The sequence below is a fragment of the Amphiura filiformis genome, chromosome 3 (assembly GCF_039555335.1).
Source record: "Amphiura filiformis chromosome 3, Afil_fr2py, whole genome shotgun sequence".
Lineage (NCBI taxonomy): Eukaryota > Metazoa > Echinodermata > Ophiuroidea > Amphilepidida > Amphiuridae > Amphiura > Amphiura filiformis.
Window position 1 is genome coordinate 13180273 of NC_092630.1, and position 18126 is coordinate 13198398.

Sequence of the window (18126 nt, forward strand, 5' to 3'; positions counted from 1 at the left end):
AAAACTCCAAAATCGGAGTTTTTGCGCCCGTCGCAAAACCTCCGATATTGGAGTTTTTGCGTATCAAAACTAATGTTATAAAAATTGTTTAAGGGATCTAGAATGAGCGTTTATGGCGTTTCGACAGTATTTTTTGTGGGACATGAGAGCACCTCAGACCTATCGAATTGCATTCTGAATACGCAGAATGTCTTTCTGATATCAAATAATTTTCATTTTTTGAAAATCACAATATAATATAAATTTTATGACAAATTATAAAAATTTGATATTTTTCAAATTTTTGATATATGACAGTCCTCGAAGTAAATTATATAAATCTAATGATATATTCTTAAAGTGTATGTAGCAGGAGGAAAAGCCGACGGTCAATTGAAAATTTTGACCTTTCATATTGAAGATATGGATTTTTTCCCCAAAAGACCTAATTTTTTTGGTGTTTTGGGAAAAATTCCATATCTTCAATACGAAAGGTCAAAATTTCAATTGATCGTCGGCTTTTCATCCCACCTACATACACTTAATATAAATCATCAGATTTATAAAGTTTACTTCAAGTACTGTTAAATATCAAAAATATCAATTTTTAATGATTTGCCATAAAATGTGTATTAAATTGCGAAATTCAAAAAATCAAAATTATTTGATATCAGAATGACATTCTTCGTATTCAGAATGCAATTCGATGTCTGATGTGCTCTAATGTCCCAAAATAAATACTGTCCACACGTTCATACCCCAGCCCTTAACTCCAAAATCGGACAACCTCAATTTTTTTAGTATATACGCAAATACTCCAAAATCGGATGAGATTTTTTTTTTGTGGGGGTGACAGACCTGGTATTGAATATATCGGACCCCTTGAAACGTCGATAAGCAATAAACACCGCTAATAAGTTTCCTATTCACCTTGGCTTATCTTATAGGAGAGTAAGACGCTCTTTATGGGATTAGCTTTTAAGACGCTCTTTATGGCAACAATTATTCCTACTTTACCCAAAGTTATTTAGGATAAGCCAAAGTTTATCGATGTTCTTTTGAATTAGTTATTCATGCAACACTTTTAAGTTTCATGAAAGTTTTGGCAAATTTAAAAGAAATAGGAAATATTGTTAAGATTTCACCAAAAAATAATGATAAAATAAAGGATAATAAAACATATTTCAAGTTGAATTAAATGGTGGATTTGCGTATCCACACGAATAGCATAATAATATTTAAACTTCCGAAATGTAATACTTTTAAACATGCTTAATCTTAATTACTTTTAGTATACGCAAAAGGGCATTTCATTTTTGTGTAGAAACTGAATCTGACATAAAAAATGCATAATTATCAACTATCAACAAATATGAATATTGTCAGCTAAGATAAAAGTTGGGTTTTGTATACCGGTTCGAATTAACAAACAAACAACCCATTCGATCACCCCTCCCCCGCCCCTCTCCCTCTCTATCTCTCTTTGTGAACTGCTTGGCCTACCATAAGTATTTTGTGCCTGTCTTTTTTTCTCTCCATACTTTACCTGCTGTTATGGTTTTCACACTTGCCCCAACCCATTCAATCCTTCACTGTTATTTAGATTTATTTTATTTTTTGCTGCATGATCAATGTTTCAGACAATGCAGCTTTCTATCTTTTTCTTTTTATGATCAGAGATGGTCTCCACTATAATTGAGAGCAGGTCTCAAATTTTATTCCTTGAAAAAGAAAATTTATACTTTTCGAAATGTCGATTTTTTTAAACATTTATTATAACATAACATGAAATAAATTTAATCTAAAACACTATTTGTAAGCATAGATAGCTATGTTGTAAGTTTTTCGGTAGTATTATGATGCACAAATCCTCAAAAATCGAAGTTTTTGCAAAAACTCCGATTTCAGATTTTTTGCGTATTTTTATAACGACGCCAAAACTCCGATTTTGGAGTTTTTGCGTATACTAAAAGTAATTAAGATTAAGCATGTTTAAACAATTTTATAACATTAGTTTTGATGCGCAAAAACTCCAATATCGGAGGTTTTGCGACCGGCGCAAAAACTCCGATTTTGGAGTTTTTGCGTACACTAAAAGTTATTAAGATTTAGCATGTTTAAACAATTATCATAACATTAGTTTTGATGCGCAAATCATGTATGTATAGTTACTATCGGAGTTTTATGGTTATAATTATGCTATTCGTGTGGATACGCAAATCCTCCAACATTAACAACTGCACTTAATTCAACTTGAAATATGTTTTATTACCCTTTATTTTTTGGTGAAATCTTAACGCCAAATCTCCGATTTTAGAGTTTTGCATATACTAAAAAGAATAAAATTTCTGATGTGACAAGTCAAAATTCAGAAGTGCAAGACTAATTTAGAAGTCAAAATTAATCATTGTCTTTGTGTAACAAATGCAACCCATTCGATCAAAACATCTATAGGAGACACCTATACTGAAAAAAGTATTACATTTCGGAAGTTTAAATATATAATTATGCTATTCGTGTGGATACGCAAATGCACCATTTAATTCAACTTGAAATTTGTTTTATTATCCTTTATTTTATCATTATTTTTTTGGTGAAATCTTAACAATATTTCCCCTTTCTTTTTATATTTGCCAAAACTTTCATGAAACTTCAAAGTGCTGCATGAATAACTAATTCAAAAGAACGTCGATAAACTTTGGCTTATCCTAAATAACCTTGCGTAAAGTAGGAATAATTGTTGCCATAAAGAGCGTCTTATAAGCTAATCCCATAAAGAGCGTCTTACTCTCCTATAGATGTTTATTGTCGGCAGATCACACGTATATTGACAAATGATGTCCCAATTGCAATGACTTGAATATATTATTGAGGTTTCAATGAGGTTGCATCACATATACCGACAAAGGATTTCTCAATTGTAATGACTTGAATACATTATCGACGTTTCAAGGGGTCCGATATATTCAATTTAAAAAAATGGAGGTTTTCCGATTTTGGAGGTTTTGCGTATACTAAAAGTAATGAAGTTAAGCATGTTTAAACATTTATTATAATATTAGTTTTGATACGCAAAAACTCCAATATCGGAGGTTTTACGACGGGCGCAAAAACTCCGATTTTGGAGGTTTTGCGTATACTAAAAGTAATGAAGTTAAGCATGTTTAAACATTTATTATAATATTAGTTTTGATACGCAAAACTCCAATATCGGAGGTTTTACGACGGGCGCAAAAACTCCGATTTTGGAGGTTTTGCGTATACTAAAAGTAATGAAGTTAAGCATGTTTAAACATTTATTATAATATTAGTTTTGATACGCAAAAACTCCAATATCGGAGGTTTTGCGACGGGCGCAAAAACTCCGATTTTGGAGGTTTTGCGTATACTAAAAGTAATGAAGTTAAGCATGTTTAAACATTTATTATAATATTACTTTTGATACGCAAAAAACCTCCAATATCGGAGGTTTTGCGACGGGCGCAAAAACTCCGATTTTGGAGGTTTTGCGTATACTAAAAGTAATGAAGTTAAGCATGTTTAAACATTTATTATAATATTAGGTTTGATACGCAAAAACTCCAATATCGGAGGTTTTGCGACGGGCGCAAAAACTCCGATTTTGGAGGTTTTGCGTATACTAGTAAAAGTAATGAAGTTAAGCATGTTTAAACATTTAACTCCGATTTTGGAGTTTTTGCGTATACTAAAAGTAATTAAGATTAAGCATGTTTAAACAATTTTATAACATTAGTTTTGATACGCAAAAACTCCAATATCGGAGGTATTGCGACGGGCGCAAAAACTCCGATTTTGGAGGTTTTGCGTATATATACTAGTAAAATTAAATGAAGTTAAGCATGTTTAAACATTTATTATAATATTAGTTTTGATACGCAAAAACTCCAATATCGGAGGTTTTGCGACGGGCGCAAAAACTCCGATTTTGGAGGTTTTGCGTATACTAAAAGTAATGAAGTTAAGCATGTTTAAAAGTATATTACATTTCGGAAGTTTAAATATATAATTATGCTATTCGTGTGGATACGCAAATCCACCATTTAATTCAACTTGAAATATGTTTTATTATCCTTTATTTTATCATTATTTTTTGGGTTAAATCTTAACAATATTTCCCCTTTCTTTTTATATTTGCCAAAACTTTCATGAAACTTAAAAGTGCTGCATGAATGACTAATTCAAAAGAACGTCGATAAACTTTGGCTTATCCTAAATAACCTTGGGTAAAGTAGGAATAATTGTTGCCATAAAGAGCGTCTTATAAGCTAATCCCATAAAGAGCGTCTTACTCTCCTATAAGATAAGCCAAGGTGAATAGGAAACTCATTAGCGGTGTTTATTGTCGGCAGATCACACGTACATTGACAAATGATGTCCCAATTGCAATGACTTGAATATATTATTGAGGTTTCAATGAGGTTGCATCACATATACCGACAAAAGATTTCTCAATTGTAATGACTTGAATACATTATCGACGTTTCAAGGGGTCCGATATATTCAATTTAAAAAGTGGAGGTTTTCCGATTTTGGAGTTTTGCGTATACTATTACTAAAAGTAATTAAGATTAAGCATGTTTAAACAATTTTATAACATTAGTTTTGATACGCAATACTCCAATATCGGAGGTTTTGCGACGGGCGCAAAAACTCCGATTTTGGAGGTTTTGCGTATACTAAAAGTAATGAAGTTAAGTAGGTTTAAACAATTTTTATTTCATTAGTTTTAATACTCCAATATCGGAGGTTTTGCGACGGGCGCAAAAACTCCGATTTTGGAGGTTTTGCGTATACTAAAAGTAATGAAGTTAAGCATGTTTAAACATTTATTATAATATTAGTTTTGATACGCAAAACTCCAATATCGGAGGTTTTGCGACGGGCGCAAAAACTCCGATTTTGGAGGTTTTGCGTATACTAAAAGTAATGAAGTTAAGCATGTTTAAACATTTATTATAATATTAGTTTTGATACGCAAAAACTCCAATATCGGAGGTTTTGCGACGGGCGCAAAAACTCCGATTTTGGAGGTTTTGCGTATACTAAAAGTAATGAAGTTAAGCATGTTTAAACATTTATTATAATATTACTTTTGATACGCAAAAACTCCAATATCGGAGGTTTTGCGACGGGCGCAAAAACTCCGATTTTGGAGGTTTTGCGTATACTAAAAGTAATGAAGTTAAGCATGTTTAAACATTTATAATAATATTAGGGTTTGATGCGCAAAAACTCCAATATCGGAGGTTTTGCGACGGGCGCAAAAACATTTTGGAGGTTTTGCGTATACTAGTAAAAGTAATGAAGTTAAGCATGTTTAAACATTTAACTCCGATTTTGGATTTTTTGCGTATACTAAAAGTAATTAAGATTAAGCATGTTTAAACAATTTTATAACATTAGTTTTGATACGCAAAAAAACTCCAATATCGGAGGTATTGCGACGGGCGCAAAAACTCCGATTTTGGAGGTTTTGCGTATATATACTAGTAAAAGTAAATGAAGTTAAGCATGTTTAAACATTTATTATAATATTAGTTTTGATACGCAAAAACTCCAATATCGGAGGTTTTGCGACGGGCGCAAAAACTCCGATTTTGGAGGTTTTGCGTATACTAAAAGTAATGAAGTTAAGCATGTTTAAACATCTTAATACTAATTACGGCGTGTCCGTCCGTCCGTCCTCTGTCCGCGCGCTATCGCGTGTGCGTGACTCGCTAACGCGTGCGAGCCGGCTCGCCAACGCGTGCACGCGGCTTGCCAACGCGTGCACGCGGTGCGCATCGCGTGCTCGCGGTGCGCTATCGCGTACCGGTGGTTCGCGGAGTACCGACGGGCGCAAATCTCGCAGTTGCTAGGCAAATCCAAACAAATGTGTTTGGCGTAAGCCACGCGTCTATCTACGCAAGCGATTCCGCGCGAGTGCATGTGCTAGGATACACGCAAGGCCGATGACAAAAAAGGTACGGGAATAAAATAGGAAAGAAAGAAACAATCAGGAAATATAAATTGAAAAAGCAAACTAAATAAATAACACAAGCTAAGTATGCTAAGCACCAAATGAAGCTAAAAGGGGAATGCAATAACAGATTTAGAAAATAAGGGGATCGCGGGAACGGGGTTACATAGGCCTAAATAAAAAAAAACCATGGAAATCACAAGCTAAGCAGCAATTTTTTTTTTAATGGAACAAAATTGACCCAGAAGAAACTCAAAAGAAAGTAAATAGCTAAAAAGGAAATATAGGCCTAAGGAGGGTCAGGTTTAGATAAATAAAGATTACCTTTTCAATGATTCTACCTGTTCAGTAGTTCCTCCTGTTTTAGTGAACGCTCCCATTTACTCATCTAGCGGGGACCCGCGCGAAGCGCGGGCATCCCGCTAGTTTATTATAATATTAGGGTTTGATGCGCAAAAACTCCAATATCGGAGGTTTTGCGACGGGCGCAAAAACATTTTGGAGGTTTTGCGTATACTAGTAAAAGTAATGAAGTTAAGCATGTTTAAACATTTAACTCCGATTTTGGATTTTTGCGTATACTAAAAGTAATTAAGATTAAGCATGTTTAAACAATTTTATAACATTAGTTTTGATACGCAAAACTCCAATATCGGAGGTATTGCGACGGGCGCAAAAACTCCGATTTTGGAGGTTTTGCGTATATATACTAGTAAAATTAAATGAAGTTAAGCATGTTTAAACATTTATTATAATATTAGTTTTGATACGCAAAAACTCCAATATCGGAGGTTTTGCGACGGGCGCACTAAAAACTCCGATTTTGGAGGTTTTGCGTATACTAAAAGTAATGAAGTTAAGCATGTTTAAAAGTATATTACATTTCGGAAGTTTAAATATATAATTATGCTATTCGTGTGGATACGCAAATCCACCATTTAATTCAACTTGAAATATGTTTTATTATCCTTTATTTTATCATTATTTTTTGGTTAAATCTTAACAATATTTCCCTTTCTTTTTATATTTGCCAAAACTTTCATGAAACTTAAAAGTGCTGCATGAATGACTAATTCAAAAGAACGTCGATAAACTTTGGCTTATCCTAAATAACCTTGGGTAAAGTAGGAATAATTGTTGCCATAAAGAGCGTCTTATAAGCTAATCCCATAAAGAGCGTCTTACTCTCCTATAAGATAAGCCAAGGTGAATAGGAAACTCATTAGCGGTGTTTATTGTCGGCAGATCACACGTACATTGACAAATGATGTCCCAATTGCAATGACTTGAATATATTATTGAGGTTTCAATGAGGTTGCATCACATATACCGACAAAAGATTTCTCAATTGTAATGACTTGAATACATTATCGACGTTTCAAGGGGTCCGATATATTCAATTTAAAAAAGTGGAGGTTTTCCGATTTTGGAGTTTTTGCGTATACTATTACTAAAAGTAATTAAGATTAAGCATGTTTAAACAATTTTATAACATTAGTTTTGATACGCAAAAACTCCAATATCGGAGGTTTTGCGACGGGCGCAAAAACTCCGATTTTGGAGGTTTTGCGTATACTAAAAGTAATGAAGTTAAGTATGTTTAAACATATTACTTTTGATACGCAAAAACTCCAATATCGGAGGTTTTGCGACGGGCGCAAAAACTCCGATTTTGGAGGTTTTGCGTATACTAAAAGTAATGAAGTTAAGCATGTTTAAACATTTATTATAATATTAGTTTTGATACGCAAAAACTCCAATATCGGAGGTTTTGCGACGGGCGCAAAAACTCCGATTTTGGAGGTTTTGCGTATACTAAAAGTAATGAAGTTAAGCATGTTTAAACATTTATTATAATATTAGTTTTGATACGCAAAAACTCCAATATCGGAGGTTTTGCGACGGGCGCAAAAACTCCGATTTTGGAGGTTTTGCGTATACTAAAAGTAATGAAGTTAAGCATGTTTAAACATTTATAATAATATTAGGGTTTGATGCGCAAAACTCCAATATCGGAGGTTTTGCGACGGGCGCAAAAACATTTTGGAGGTTTTGCGTATACTAGTAAAAGTAATGAAGTTAAGCATGTTTAAACATTTAACTCCGATTTTGGATTTTTTGCGTATACTAAAAGTAATTAAGATTAAGCATGTTTAAACAATTTTATAACATTAGTTTTGATACGCAAAAACTCCAATATCGGAGGTATTGCGACGGGCGCAAAAACTCCGATTTTGGAGGTTTTGCGTATATATACTAGTAAAATTAAATGAAGTTAAGCATGTTTAAACATTTATTATAATATTAGTTTTGATACGCAAAAACTCCAATATCGGAGGTTTTGCGACGGGCGCAAAAACTCCGATTTTGGAGGTTTTGCGTATACTAAAAGTAATGAAGTTAAGCATGTTTAAACATTTATTATAATATTAGGGTTTGATGCGCAAAAACTCCAATATCGGAGGTTTTGCGACGGGCGCAAAAACATTTTGGAGGTTTTGCGTATACTAGTAAAAGTAATGAAGTTAAGCATGTTTAAACATTTAACTCCGATTTTGGAGTTTTTGCGTATACTAAAAGTAATTAAGATTAAGCATGTTTAAACAATTTTATAACATTAGTTTTGATACGCAAAAACTCCAATATCGGAGGTATTGCGACGGGCGCAAAAACTCCGATTTTGGAGGTTTTGCGTATATATACTAGTAAAATTAAATGAAGTTAAGCATGTTTAAACATTTATTATAATATTAGTTTTGATACGCAAAAACTCCAATATCGGAGGTTTTGCGACGGGCGCAAGAACTCCGATTTTGGAGGTTTTGCGTATACTAAAAGTAATGAAGTTAAGCATGTTTAAAAGTATATTACATTTCGGAAGTTTAAATATATAATTATGCTATTCGTGTGGATACGCAAATCCACCATTTAATTCAACTTGAAATATGTTTTATTATCCTTTATTTTATCATTATTTTTTTGGTTAAATCTTAACAATATTTCCCCTTTCTTTTTATATTTGCCAAAACTTTCATGAAACTTAAAAGTGCTGCATGAATGACTAATTCAAAAGAACGTCGATAAACTTTGGCTTATCCTAAATAACCTTGGGTAAAGTAGGAATAATTGTTGCCATAAAGAGCGTCTTATAAGCTAATCCCATAAAGAGCGTCTTACTCTCCTATAAGATAAGCCAAGGTGAATAGGAAACTCATTAGCGGTGTTTATTGTCGGCAGATCACACGTACATTGACAAATGATGTCCCAATTGCAATGACTTGAATATATTATTGAGGTTTCAATGAGGTTGCATCACATATACCGACAAAAGATTTCTCAATTGTAATGACTTGAATACATTATCGACGTTTCAAGGGGTCCGATATATTCAATTAAATGGAGGTTTTCCGATTTTGGAGTTTTTGCGTATACTATTACTAAAAGTAATTAAGATTAAGCATGTTTAAACAATTTTATAACATTAGTTTTGATACGCAAAAACTCCAATATCGGAGGTTTTGCGACAGGCGCAAAAATCTCCGATTTTGGAGGTTTTGCGTATACTAAAAGTAATGAAGTTAAGTATGTTTAAACATATTACTTTTGATACGCAAAAACTCCAATATCGGAGGTTTTGCGACGGGCGCAAAAACTCCGATTTTGGAGGTTTTGCGTATACTAAAAGTAATGAAGTTAAGCATGTTTAAACATTTATTATAATATTAGTTTTGATACGCAAAACTCCAATATCGGAGGTTTTGCGACGGGCGCAAAAACTCCGATTTTGGAGGTTTTGCGTATACTAAAAGTAATGAAGTTAAGCATGTTTAAACATTTATTATAATATTAGTTTTGATACGCAAAAACTCCAATATCGGAGGTTTTGCGACGGGCGCAAAAACTCCGATTTTGGAGGTTTTGCGTATACTAAAAGTAATGAAGTTAAGCATGTTTAAACATTTATTATAATATTACTTTTGATACGCAAAAACTCCAATATCGGAGGTTTTGCGACGGGCGCAAAAACTCCGATTTTGGAGGTTTTGCGTATACTAAAAGTAATGAAGTTAAGCATGTTTAAACATTTATTATAATATTAGTTTTGATACGCAAAAACTCCAATATCGGAGGTTTTGCGACGGGCGCAAAACTCCGATTTTGGAGGTTTTGCGTATACTAAAAGTAATGAAGTTAAGCATGTTTAAAAGTATATTACATTTCGGAAGTTTAAATATATAATTATGCTATTCGTGTGGATACGCAAATCCACCATTTAATTCAACTTGAAATATGTTTTATTATCCTTTATTTTATCATTATTTTTTGGTTAAATCTTAACAATATTTCCCTTTCTTTTTATATTTGCCAAAACTTTCATGAAACTTAAAAGTGCTGCATGAATGACTAATTCAAAAGAACGTCGATAAACTTTGGCTTATCCTAAATAACCTTGGGTAAAGTAGGAATAATTGTTGCCATAAAGAGCGTCTTATAAGCTAATCCCATAAAGAGCGTCTTACTCTCCTATAAGATAAGCCAAGGTGAATAGGAAACTCATTAGCGGTGTTTATTGTCGGCAGATCACACGTACATTGACAAATGATGTCCCAATTGCAATGACTTGAATATATTATTGAGGTTTCAATGAGGTTGCATCACATATACCGACAAAAGATTTCTCAATTGTAATGACTTGAATACATTATCGACGTTTCAAGGGGTCCGATATATTCAATTTAAAAAAGTGGAGGTTTTCCGATTTTGGAGTTTTTGCGTATACTATTACTAAAAGTAATTAAGATTAAGCATGTTTAAACAATTTTATAACATTAGTTTTGATACGCAAAAACTCCAATATCGGAGGTTTTGCGACGGGCGCAAAAACTCCGATTTTGGAGGTTTTGCGTATACTAAAAGTAATGAAGTTAAGTATGTTTAAACATATTACTTTTGATACGCAAAAACTCCAATATCGGAGGTTTTGCGACGGGCGCAAAAACTCCGATTTTGGAGGTTTTGCGTATACTAAAAGTAATGAAGTTAAGCATGTTTAAACATTTATTATAATATTAGTTTTGATACGCAAAAACTCCAATATCGGAGGTTTTGCGACGGGCGCAAAAACTCCGATTTTGGAGGTTTTGCGTATACTAAAAGTAATGAAGTTAAGCATGTTTAAACATTTATTATAATATTAGTTTTGATACGCAAAACTCCAATATCGGAGGTTTTTGACGGGCGCATAAAAACTCCGATTTTGGAGGTTTTGCGTATACTAAAAGTAATGAAGTTAAGCATGTTTAAACATTTATTATAATATTACTTTTGATACGCAAAACTCCAATATCGGAGGTTTTGCGACGGGCGCAAAAACTCCGATTTTGGAGGTTTTGCGTATACTAAAAGTAATGAAGTTAAGCATGTTTAAACATTTATTATAATATTACTTTTGATACGCAAAACCTCCAATATCGGAGGTTTTGCGACGGGCGCAAAAACTCCGATTTTGGAGGTTTTGCGTATACTAAAAGTAATGAAGTTAAGCATGTTTAAACATTTATTATAATATTAGTTTTGATACGCAAAACCCAATATCGGAGGTTTTGCGACGGGCGCAAAAACTCCGATTTTGGAGGTTTTGCGTATACTAAAAGTAATGAAGTTAAGCATGTTTAAACATTTATTATAATGTTAGTTTTGATACGCAAAAACTCCAATATCGGAGGTTTTGCGACGGGCGCAAAACTCCGATTTTGGAGGTTTTGCGCACGCTGTGGTGGTTTATTAACTATAATAATAGTCACTGTCGTCCATGCGCAAAACCTCCAAAAACGGAGTTTCTGCGCACGTTATACGCAGAACCTCCGGTTTTGGAGGTTTTGCGCTCGGGCGCAGAACCTCCGGAAATGGAGTAACTACATACATGGACACTGCCATGATATGGTGTGTTCTTGACCTGCCGATGGAACTTGTCCAAGTACCTGCAAAGACAAAGATTAGTTAGTGCTCATTGCACTATTAAGTAGCTTCTTTGTCATGTTTAATTCGCTAGAATTAATCATTATTTATCCATCATTGCAAGAGAGAAGCAGAAATAAGGGAATTTATATTCCAAGGCCTGTAAGTAATATCTAGTGCTTCAATGCCATCAGTCTTGATTGCTCAGTGGTAAGAGTGTCTGCTTATTAAACAGGATCCAGGGTTAAATTTCCAGCCGGGAATAAATTTTCTTTTCTCAGCCATCTTCAGGGAAAGATTAGTTACTGATCATCCCAGTAATTCACATTAAGGGATCTGGAATGTTCGTTTTGAGCGTTTCAACATTATTTTTTGTGGGACATGAGAGCACATCAGACATATCGAATTGCATTCTGAATACGAAGAATGTCTTTCTGATATCAAATAATTTTCATTTTTTGAAATTCACGATATAATACAAATTTTATATAATTTTTATAAGTAAATTTTATAAATCTAATGATATATTCTTAAATTGTATGTAGCTGGGAGGAAAAGCCGACGATCAATTGAAAATTTTAACCTTTCATATTGAAGATATGGAATTATTCCTAAAAAGACCTAATTTTTTTTGGTATTTTGGGGAAAAAATCCATATCTTCAATACGAAAGGTCAAAATATTCAATTCCCCTACATACACTTAGAGTATAAATCATCAGATTTATAAAGTTTACTTTGAGTACTGTTAAATATCAAAAATATCAATTTTTAATCATTTGCCATAAAATGTGTATTACACTGCGAATATCAAAAAATCAAAATTATTTGATATCAGAAGGACATTCTTCGTATTCAGAATGCAATTCGATATGTCTGATGTGCTTCAATGTCCCACAATAAATACTGTCCAAACGTTAATACCCCATCCCTTAAGGCTTGGTTGTAATGCAATTGGTATTGTGAAAAAACTAAGGCATGATGAGAACTGTCATATTTATCTGCTTGGGAGTATTTGTGTTTTAATGATGAATGCGAAGAAGTTGAATAATCACTTCGCATATAATCACTTAGTATCAAGAAACCTGCCAAAACAACATCTTAACTAACCAATCATATATGGCCTGTTTGGAAAAAAAATGCATATTGTATCAATGCAATGAGCATTGTCATGTTGATTTACTTCATGCCATCAATTTTGAAGACCTGTTTGCACAGTAACAGATTTTTATGCTCTATGGCTGACTTCATGATATACTTGTATACTCACAAGATGCGGTGGTGTGTTAGGCGAGTTGCGTGTAGCTAGTATCATCCCATCGTACATGTCCAGTATAACCCAGCAACCATACTGATGGTCATTGGTCACTCTGGTCACTACCCTCGTTGATGTATTGACCATCACTATTTCCTGAAAAAAAGAGAAAATGCTCACTTCTTTGAAATTGTGGGCCAATTTACATTTACCTAACCCCCATAATATGCTGTTTTGGATGTCAAGATGTGCAAATGTCATTGTCCATTCGTCTATCCTATCAATAAATTATAATGAGCTGTAAGCATATACACACTGACTGCATATAAAATGGGCTATTCCATTTAAAATGCACACTACCCTTGTAGAAGATTTTGAAAATATCTTCCACAGGGGAGTATGAATTTCAAATGGAATGAATACACTAGCAACTCCAATTGAAACTCACCCTCCCTCAGTGGAAGATTCAGGTTGAATCGTTCTCAAAGGGTGTATGCAATTCAAATGGAACTGCCTAATTGTGGTCATTCCATTTGAAATTAATACTCCCCCTGTGGAAGATATTTTCACAATTTTCCACAGGGGTAGTGTGGATTTTAAGTGGAATAGAAATAGAATGTTGCTTTATAAAATAATATTCAGGAAAAAACAGCTGTTTTATCATGACGTACTTTCTACAGTTTGTTCGGTTTATATAAGGCGGAAAAAATAAGACTCATAACACCGTGTATTGATATAGAATGGCATACACGCAGTTGGGCGCAATGCTTATGCTGAAGTGTGTAAGTTGCACAATGCATGACTGGCGCATGCTTATGTGAATTTACGCGAGCGTGAGTTGTGACTTTATTGATGTGCGCAGTTACAAAAGCTGAATAATTTCTGCTTTATATGAGCCAAACAAACTTTAGTAAAAATGGTTATGAGTAGAAATGAGGAAATTGTCGGAATCTAAAAGCTAGGAATATTATAGAGAGTTGATTCCAAATACCCTCTGCATAATGCTACTTGGTAAATCTGCAATATTGGATTGTTTAAAAGGGACCAAAATAATATACCTCCATGCAGCGCTTATCAGCAAAGGCCTGGAATCAAAAGATAAGCGGCATCTTCAAGATTGGCACCCTAGTAGTGCCGCAAGACACTGGGCTATTTCAGATGAAATCCATACACCCCCCTATGGAAGACACAACCTTAATCCTCTATACAGGGAGTGTGAATTTCAAATGGGGTTGCCCGAACCTGCAACCTCTGTGTGGGAGATTAAGGTCATGTACACCCCATATATACACACCCCCAATATGGAAGACATAACATAAATCTCCCACACAGGGTGAGTAATTTTCAAATGGAATCACCATAAAGGAAATTCCCACTCCCTGTTGGACTTCAACTGGAATTGCCCAATACAAACACATCAACAACATAAATGAACAATATAATAAGAAAACTTTAAGAGATTCAAAATAACATAGAAATAAAACAAACTCACTTCTTTGCTTCTCCAAGCAGTTGGAAGAAAGATGCGTTCATTGTCATCCGCCCAACACACCTTTGGCAATGATCTACAGTATATTCCTGGAAACTGGTCTGGGCCTGTGAAATAACATTTCAAATACCTCCTATAAACAATTATTTATAAATGATTTTATATTTTGAGCCAATTTAGGCAAACTAATGATAAAGACAATAATGCTGTAGACTCATTAATTCACTATTCATAACCTCATGAAAATATGCGATGCGTGTGAGCCTATCCTTTTTTTGTATACATGTGGATGCAAAAGTAGGTACATAATGGACCACAAAGTGTGTAATTGTTCCATTCTCACCAATGGTGTAGCCAGCACCTTTTAAGAGGGGGACAAGGTGGGGCAAGGCAACTTTAAGGGGGGCAAAAAGGCCTAAATTCTTAAATATCAGGCGGCCAGCATCCCACAGGGGGCAAGAGGGGAGACTTCTCACAGGGGCAGCTGCCCCTTTGCACCCCTGGCTACGCCACTGAATCTCACACATATATAACTCAAACGTAAACAAGCACGCATAATCACAGTAAGCCCACATATTTGTGCATCACATATAATTAAAGGCGGATTACAACAGTGAACGGAGGACATATTTTAAATAGTCTTTTAAACAAAACAATAATAAAATTATGTTATTTTCATGACACAAATTTGTAAAATGATATGGTAATATGACAATAATAAATAACTTTGCATCATCTGTTTTGTGTTGGACCTCACTATTTTTTCTCGGTCCCTCAGAAAAATACCTTAATGGCTCAAAACAAACCCCTCCGATTTCACACAATGACTTCAAAACAGATAGTGCACAGTTATAATTGCCTAATTATCATTATTTGCAACCCTTATAATGGCAAAAGCATTCAAAAGAAAAGAAGGAAAATCAACTTAAGATATTTCAGAAGTTAACATAGCTTTAATTATCATTTTATTTAGTCTAGCAGACCGTCTTACATAAATAGCACAATATAATCATGATACAGCATTATAAAACTGATAGTGTATTTATCCTAAATCTCTAACTTACCATCGGGAAGCATGATGGTATCAACAACTACTGTATTCTCTATCCTTGCCCAGTCATACTGGAATATGGTAAAAATAAAAATACATATTTATTTATTTATTTATTTATTCTTTCTTTAACCAGGGTAGCCCCTTCAGTAACTGGTACTGATCTCCAAGGGGCCCTGAGTGACAATTTACAGCACACAATATAATAAAAGAAGTTGATAACAATTAAAAGCAATGCATGGAAGCAAAAGTTACTTAAATACAGTATTTACATTGTACATCAGGTCAAGTAATAATTACATTATACAGAATAGATAACATTGTACAAGTTTTACAATCAAATAGTGAGTAAAAGACAAAAACAAAAATTATATAAATTTGTGGAATTCAATAAATCAAATAATTAAGTCAAATCACAATTTTGAAATACAGTTTTTAAAAGTATGAACGGTCATAGAATCAAAGTTTCCACGGATGTCTTGGGGGAGTCTATTCCAAGCATAACATGATCTGTAGTGAAAAGTTCTCTTACCAGGATTTATGTTCCATTTTGGAATGACAAGAGAATTGAAAGTTTGGCTTCTAGTACCATGGGTATGAAGAGATTGCATATAAGAAAATTGAGAAAATAAATATGATGGTGCATTATGGGTAAGACACTTGAACACAATAATCAAAAGTTGTTTCTCCCATCTTGTATGAAGTTTATCCCAGTTAAGAGAATCCATCATGTCTTTAATAGGTGTTCTTATATCCGCTGATAAAAGAATACGAGCAAGTCTATTATGATGTACTTGAAGTGAAGTTGAAAGAGAGTTTATGCAATTTGTCCAAACAGGACTACAATAGTCAAAGTGTGGCATGACAAGGGCATTGGCAAGCATTTTAAGGGTATCATTTGGGAGATAATATTTGAGTCTACGAATAATGCCAATACGTTTTGAGATATTAGAAGAGAGATGGTTTACATGTTCATGCCAAGATAATAATTGATCAAATACAACACCAAGATATACTTAAATTTATCAACTCTTTCAATATTATTACCATTGTATGAAACATCAATGTCATCAAATGTATTCAGCATATAACTAGTACCAAAAATCATGAGTTTTGTTTTCTTGATATTCAAGGTGAGATTATTTTCATTCAACCAAGATGCAACATTTGACAAATTTTCATTTAATTCTGCTTGAAGAGTTGCTGTATCATTAGAACTACAAATAAGACTTGTGTCATCTGCATACATTATAGTTTTACAGTTTACAGAGTTTGGAAGTGAATTTACAAAAATGATAAATAATAAAGGCCCCAAGATTGTACCTTGCGGAATACCAATATTCACATCTTTAAAGTCAGACATAATAGAGGAAATGTTAACAGCTTGAGACCTATTACTGAGATAAGAAATAAACCATTTTAGACATGAGCCAGAAATACCACATTGCTTTAATTTGTTAATTAAAAGACTATGGTTGATGGTATCAAAAGCCTTCTTGAGATCTAGGAAAATTGCACCAGTTAATTTTCTATCATTCATGTTTTTAAGAATGTAGTCAGAGGTATCAAGAAGGGTTGTAGTGGTTGAGTGGTTACTCCTAAAACCAGATTGAGATGGGTGAAGAATACCTTGTTTAGATAATAAGAATACAATTGGTCATGGACAGCACGTTCCAGAATCTTAGAAATTATACATAATACAGAGATAGGTCTATAGTTACTTACATCTGATTTGTCACCATCTTTATAAATAGGTGTGACTTTTGCAAGTTTCCAATCAGAAGGAAATATAGAAGTGTACAATGAAAGATTACATATATAGGCAAGAGAGTCACAAATAATTGGTGCAGAAAGTTTCAAGAGTTTCACATTGAAATTATCAAGACCAGAGGACTTCTTATTTGAAAAATTACAAATTTCGTCAAATACAAAAGAAGGAGTAATAAAACCAAAATTAAAATTACTAGATACATCATCATCATTACATTCATCATTAGTAACATTTTTTACATGAATCATCATCACTATTATTTACATTGTCAAATTTTTGAGCCAGAGTAATTCCAATTGATGTAAAGAATGAGTTGAATTCATTAGCAATATCTTTATTACATGTTGTAAACCCATCATCTGTTTGAATAGATCTGACACTTGCATTATTTCTTGGAATTAGTTTCTTTATTGTTTTCCATAATTTAGTATTATTATTTACATTATTTATATATTTACTCAATATACAGTACTCTTTATTATATTTCAAAACCTGACATTGTACGTACCCATTTTAATGGTGTTCATAAACATATATGAAATTGTCATGGCAAGTGAAATTATATTATTATAAAATGTTCATATCATTGCATTAGAGTTGAGTAAGCTGATATTGTAACACATTGTATTTTCTACCTCATATTGG

The 18126-nt window shown here is 33.5% G+C and overlaps 1 protein-coding gene and 1 long non-coding RNA gene across 3 annotated transcripts in view; one reads left to right on the forward strand and one right to left on the reverse strand.

The window, feature by feature from the left end:
- Positions 1-18126, forward strand: part of LOC140148067 (uncharacterized) — a 467679-nt gene that overhangs the window by 45002 nt on the left and 404551 nt on the right. The gene's annotated exons all lie outside the window — the stretch shown is intronic.
- Positions 1-18126, reverse strand: part of LOC140148057 (acylamino-acid-releasing enzyme-like) — a 60326-nt gene that overhangs the window by 29618 nt on the left and 12582 nt on the right. For both annotated transcript variants that reach the window (XM_072169905.1, XM_072169906.1), the window contains exons 10-13: positions 15724-15781; positions 14663-14766; positions 13186-13326; positions 11886-11940 (exon numbers count right to left, since the gene is read on the reverse strand). In XM_072169905.1, the coding sequence (XP_072026006.1) occupies positions 11886-11940; positions 13186-13326; positions 14663-14766; positions 15724-15781 (358 nt within the window). The remainder of the gene's footprint in view (positions 1-11885; positions 11941-13185; positions 13327-14662; positions 14767-15723; positions 15782-18126) is intronic.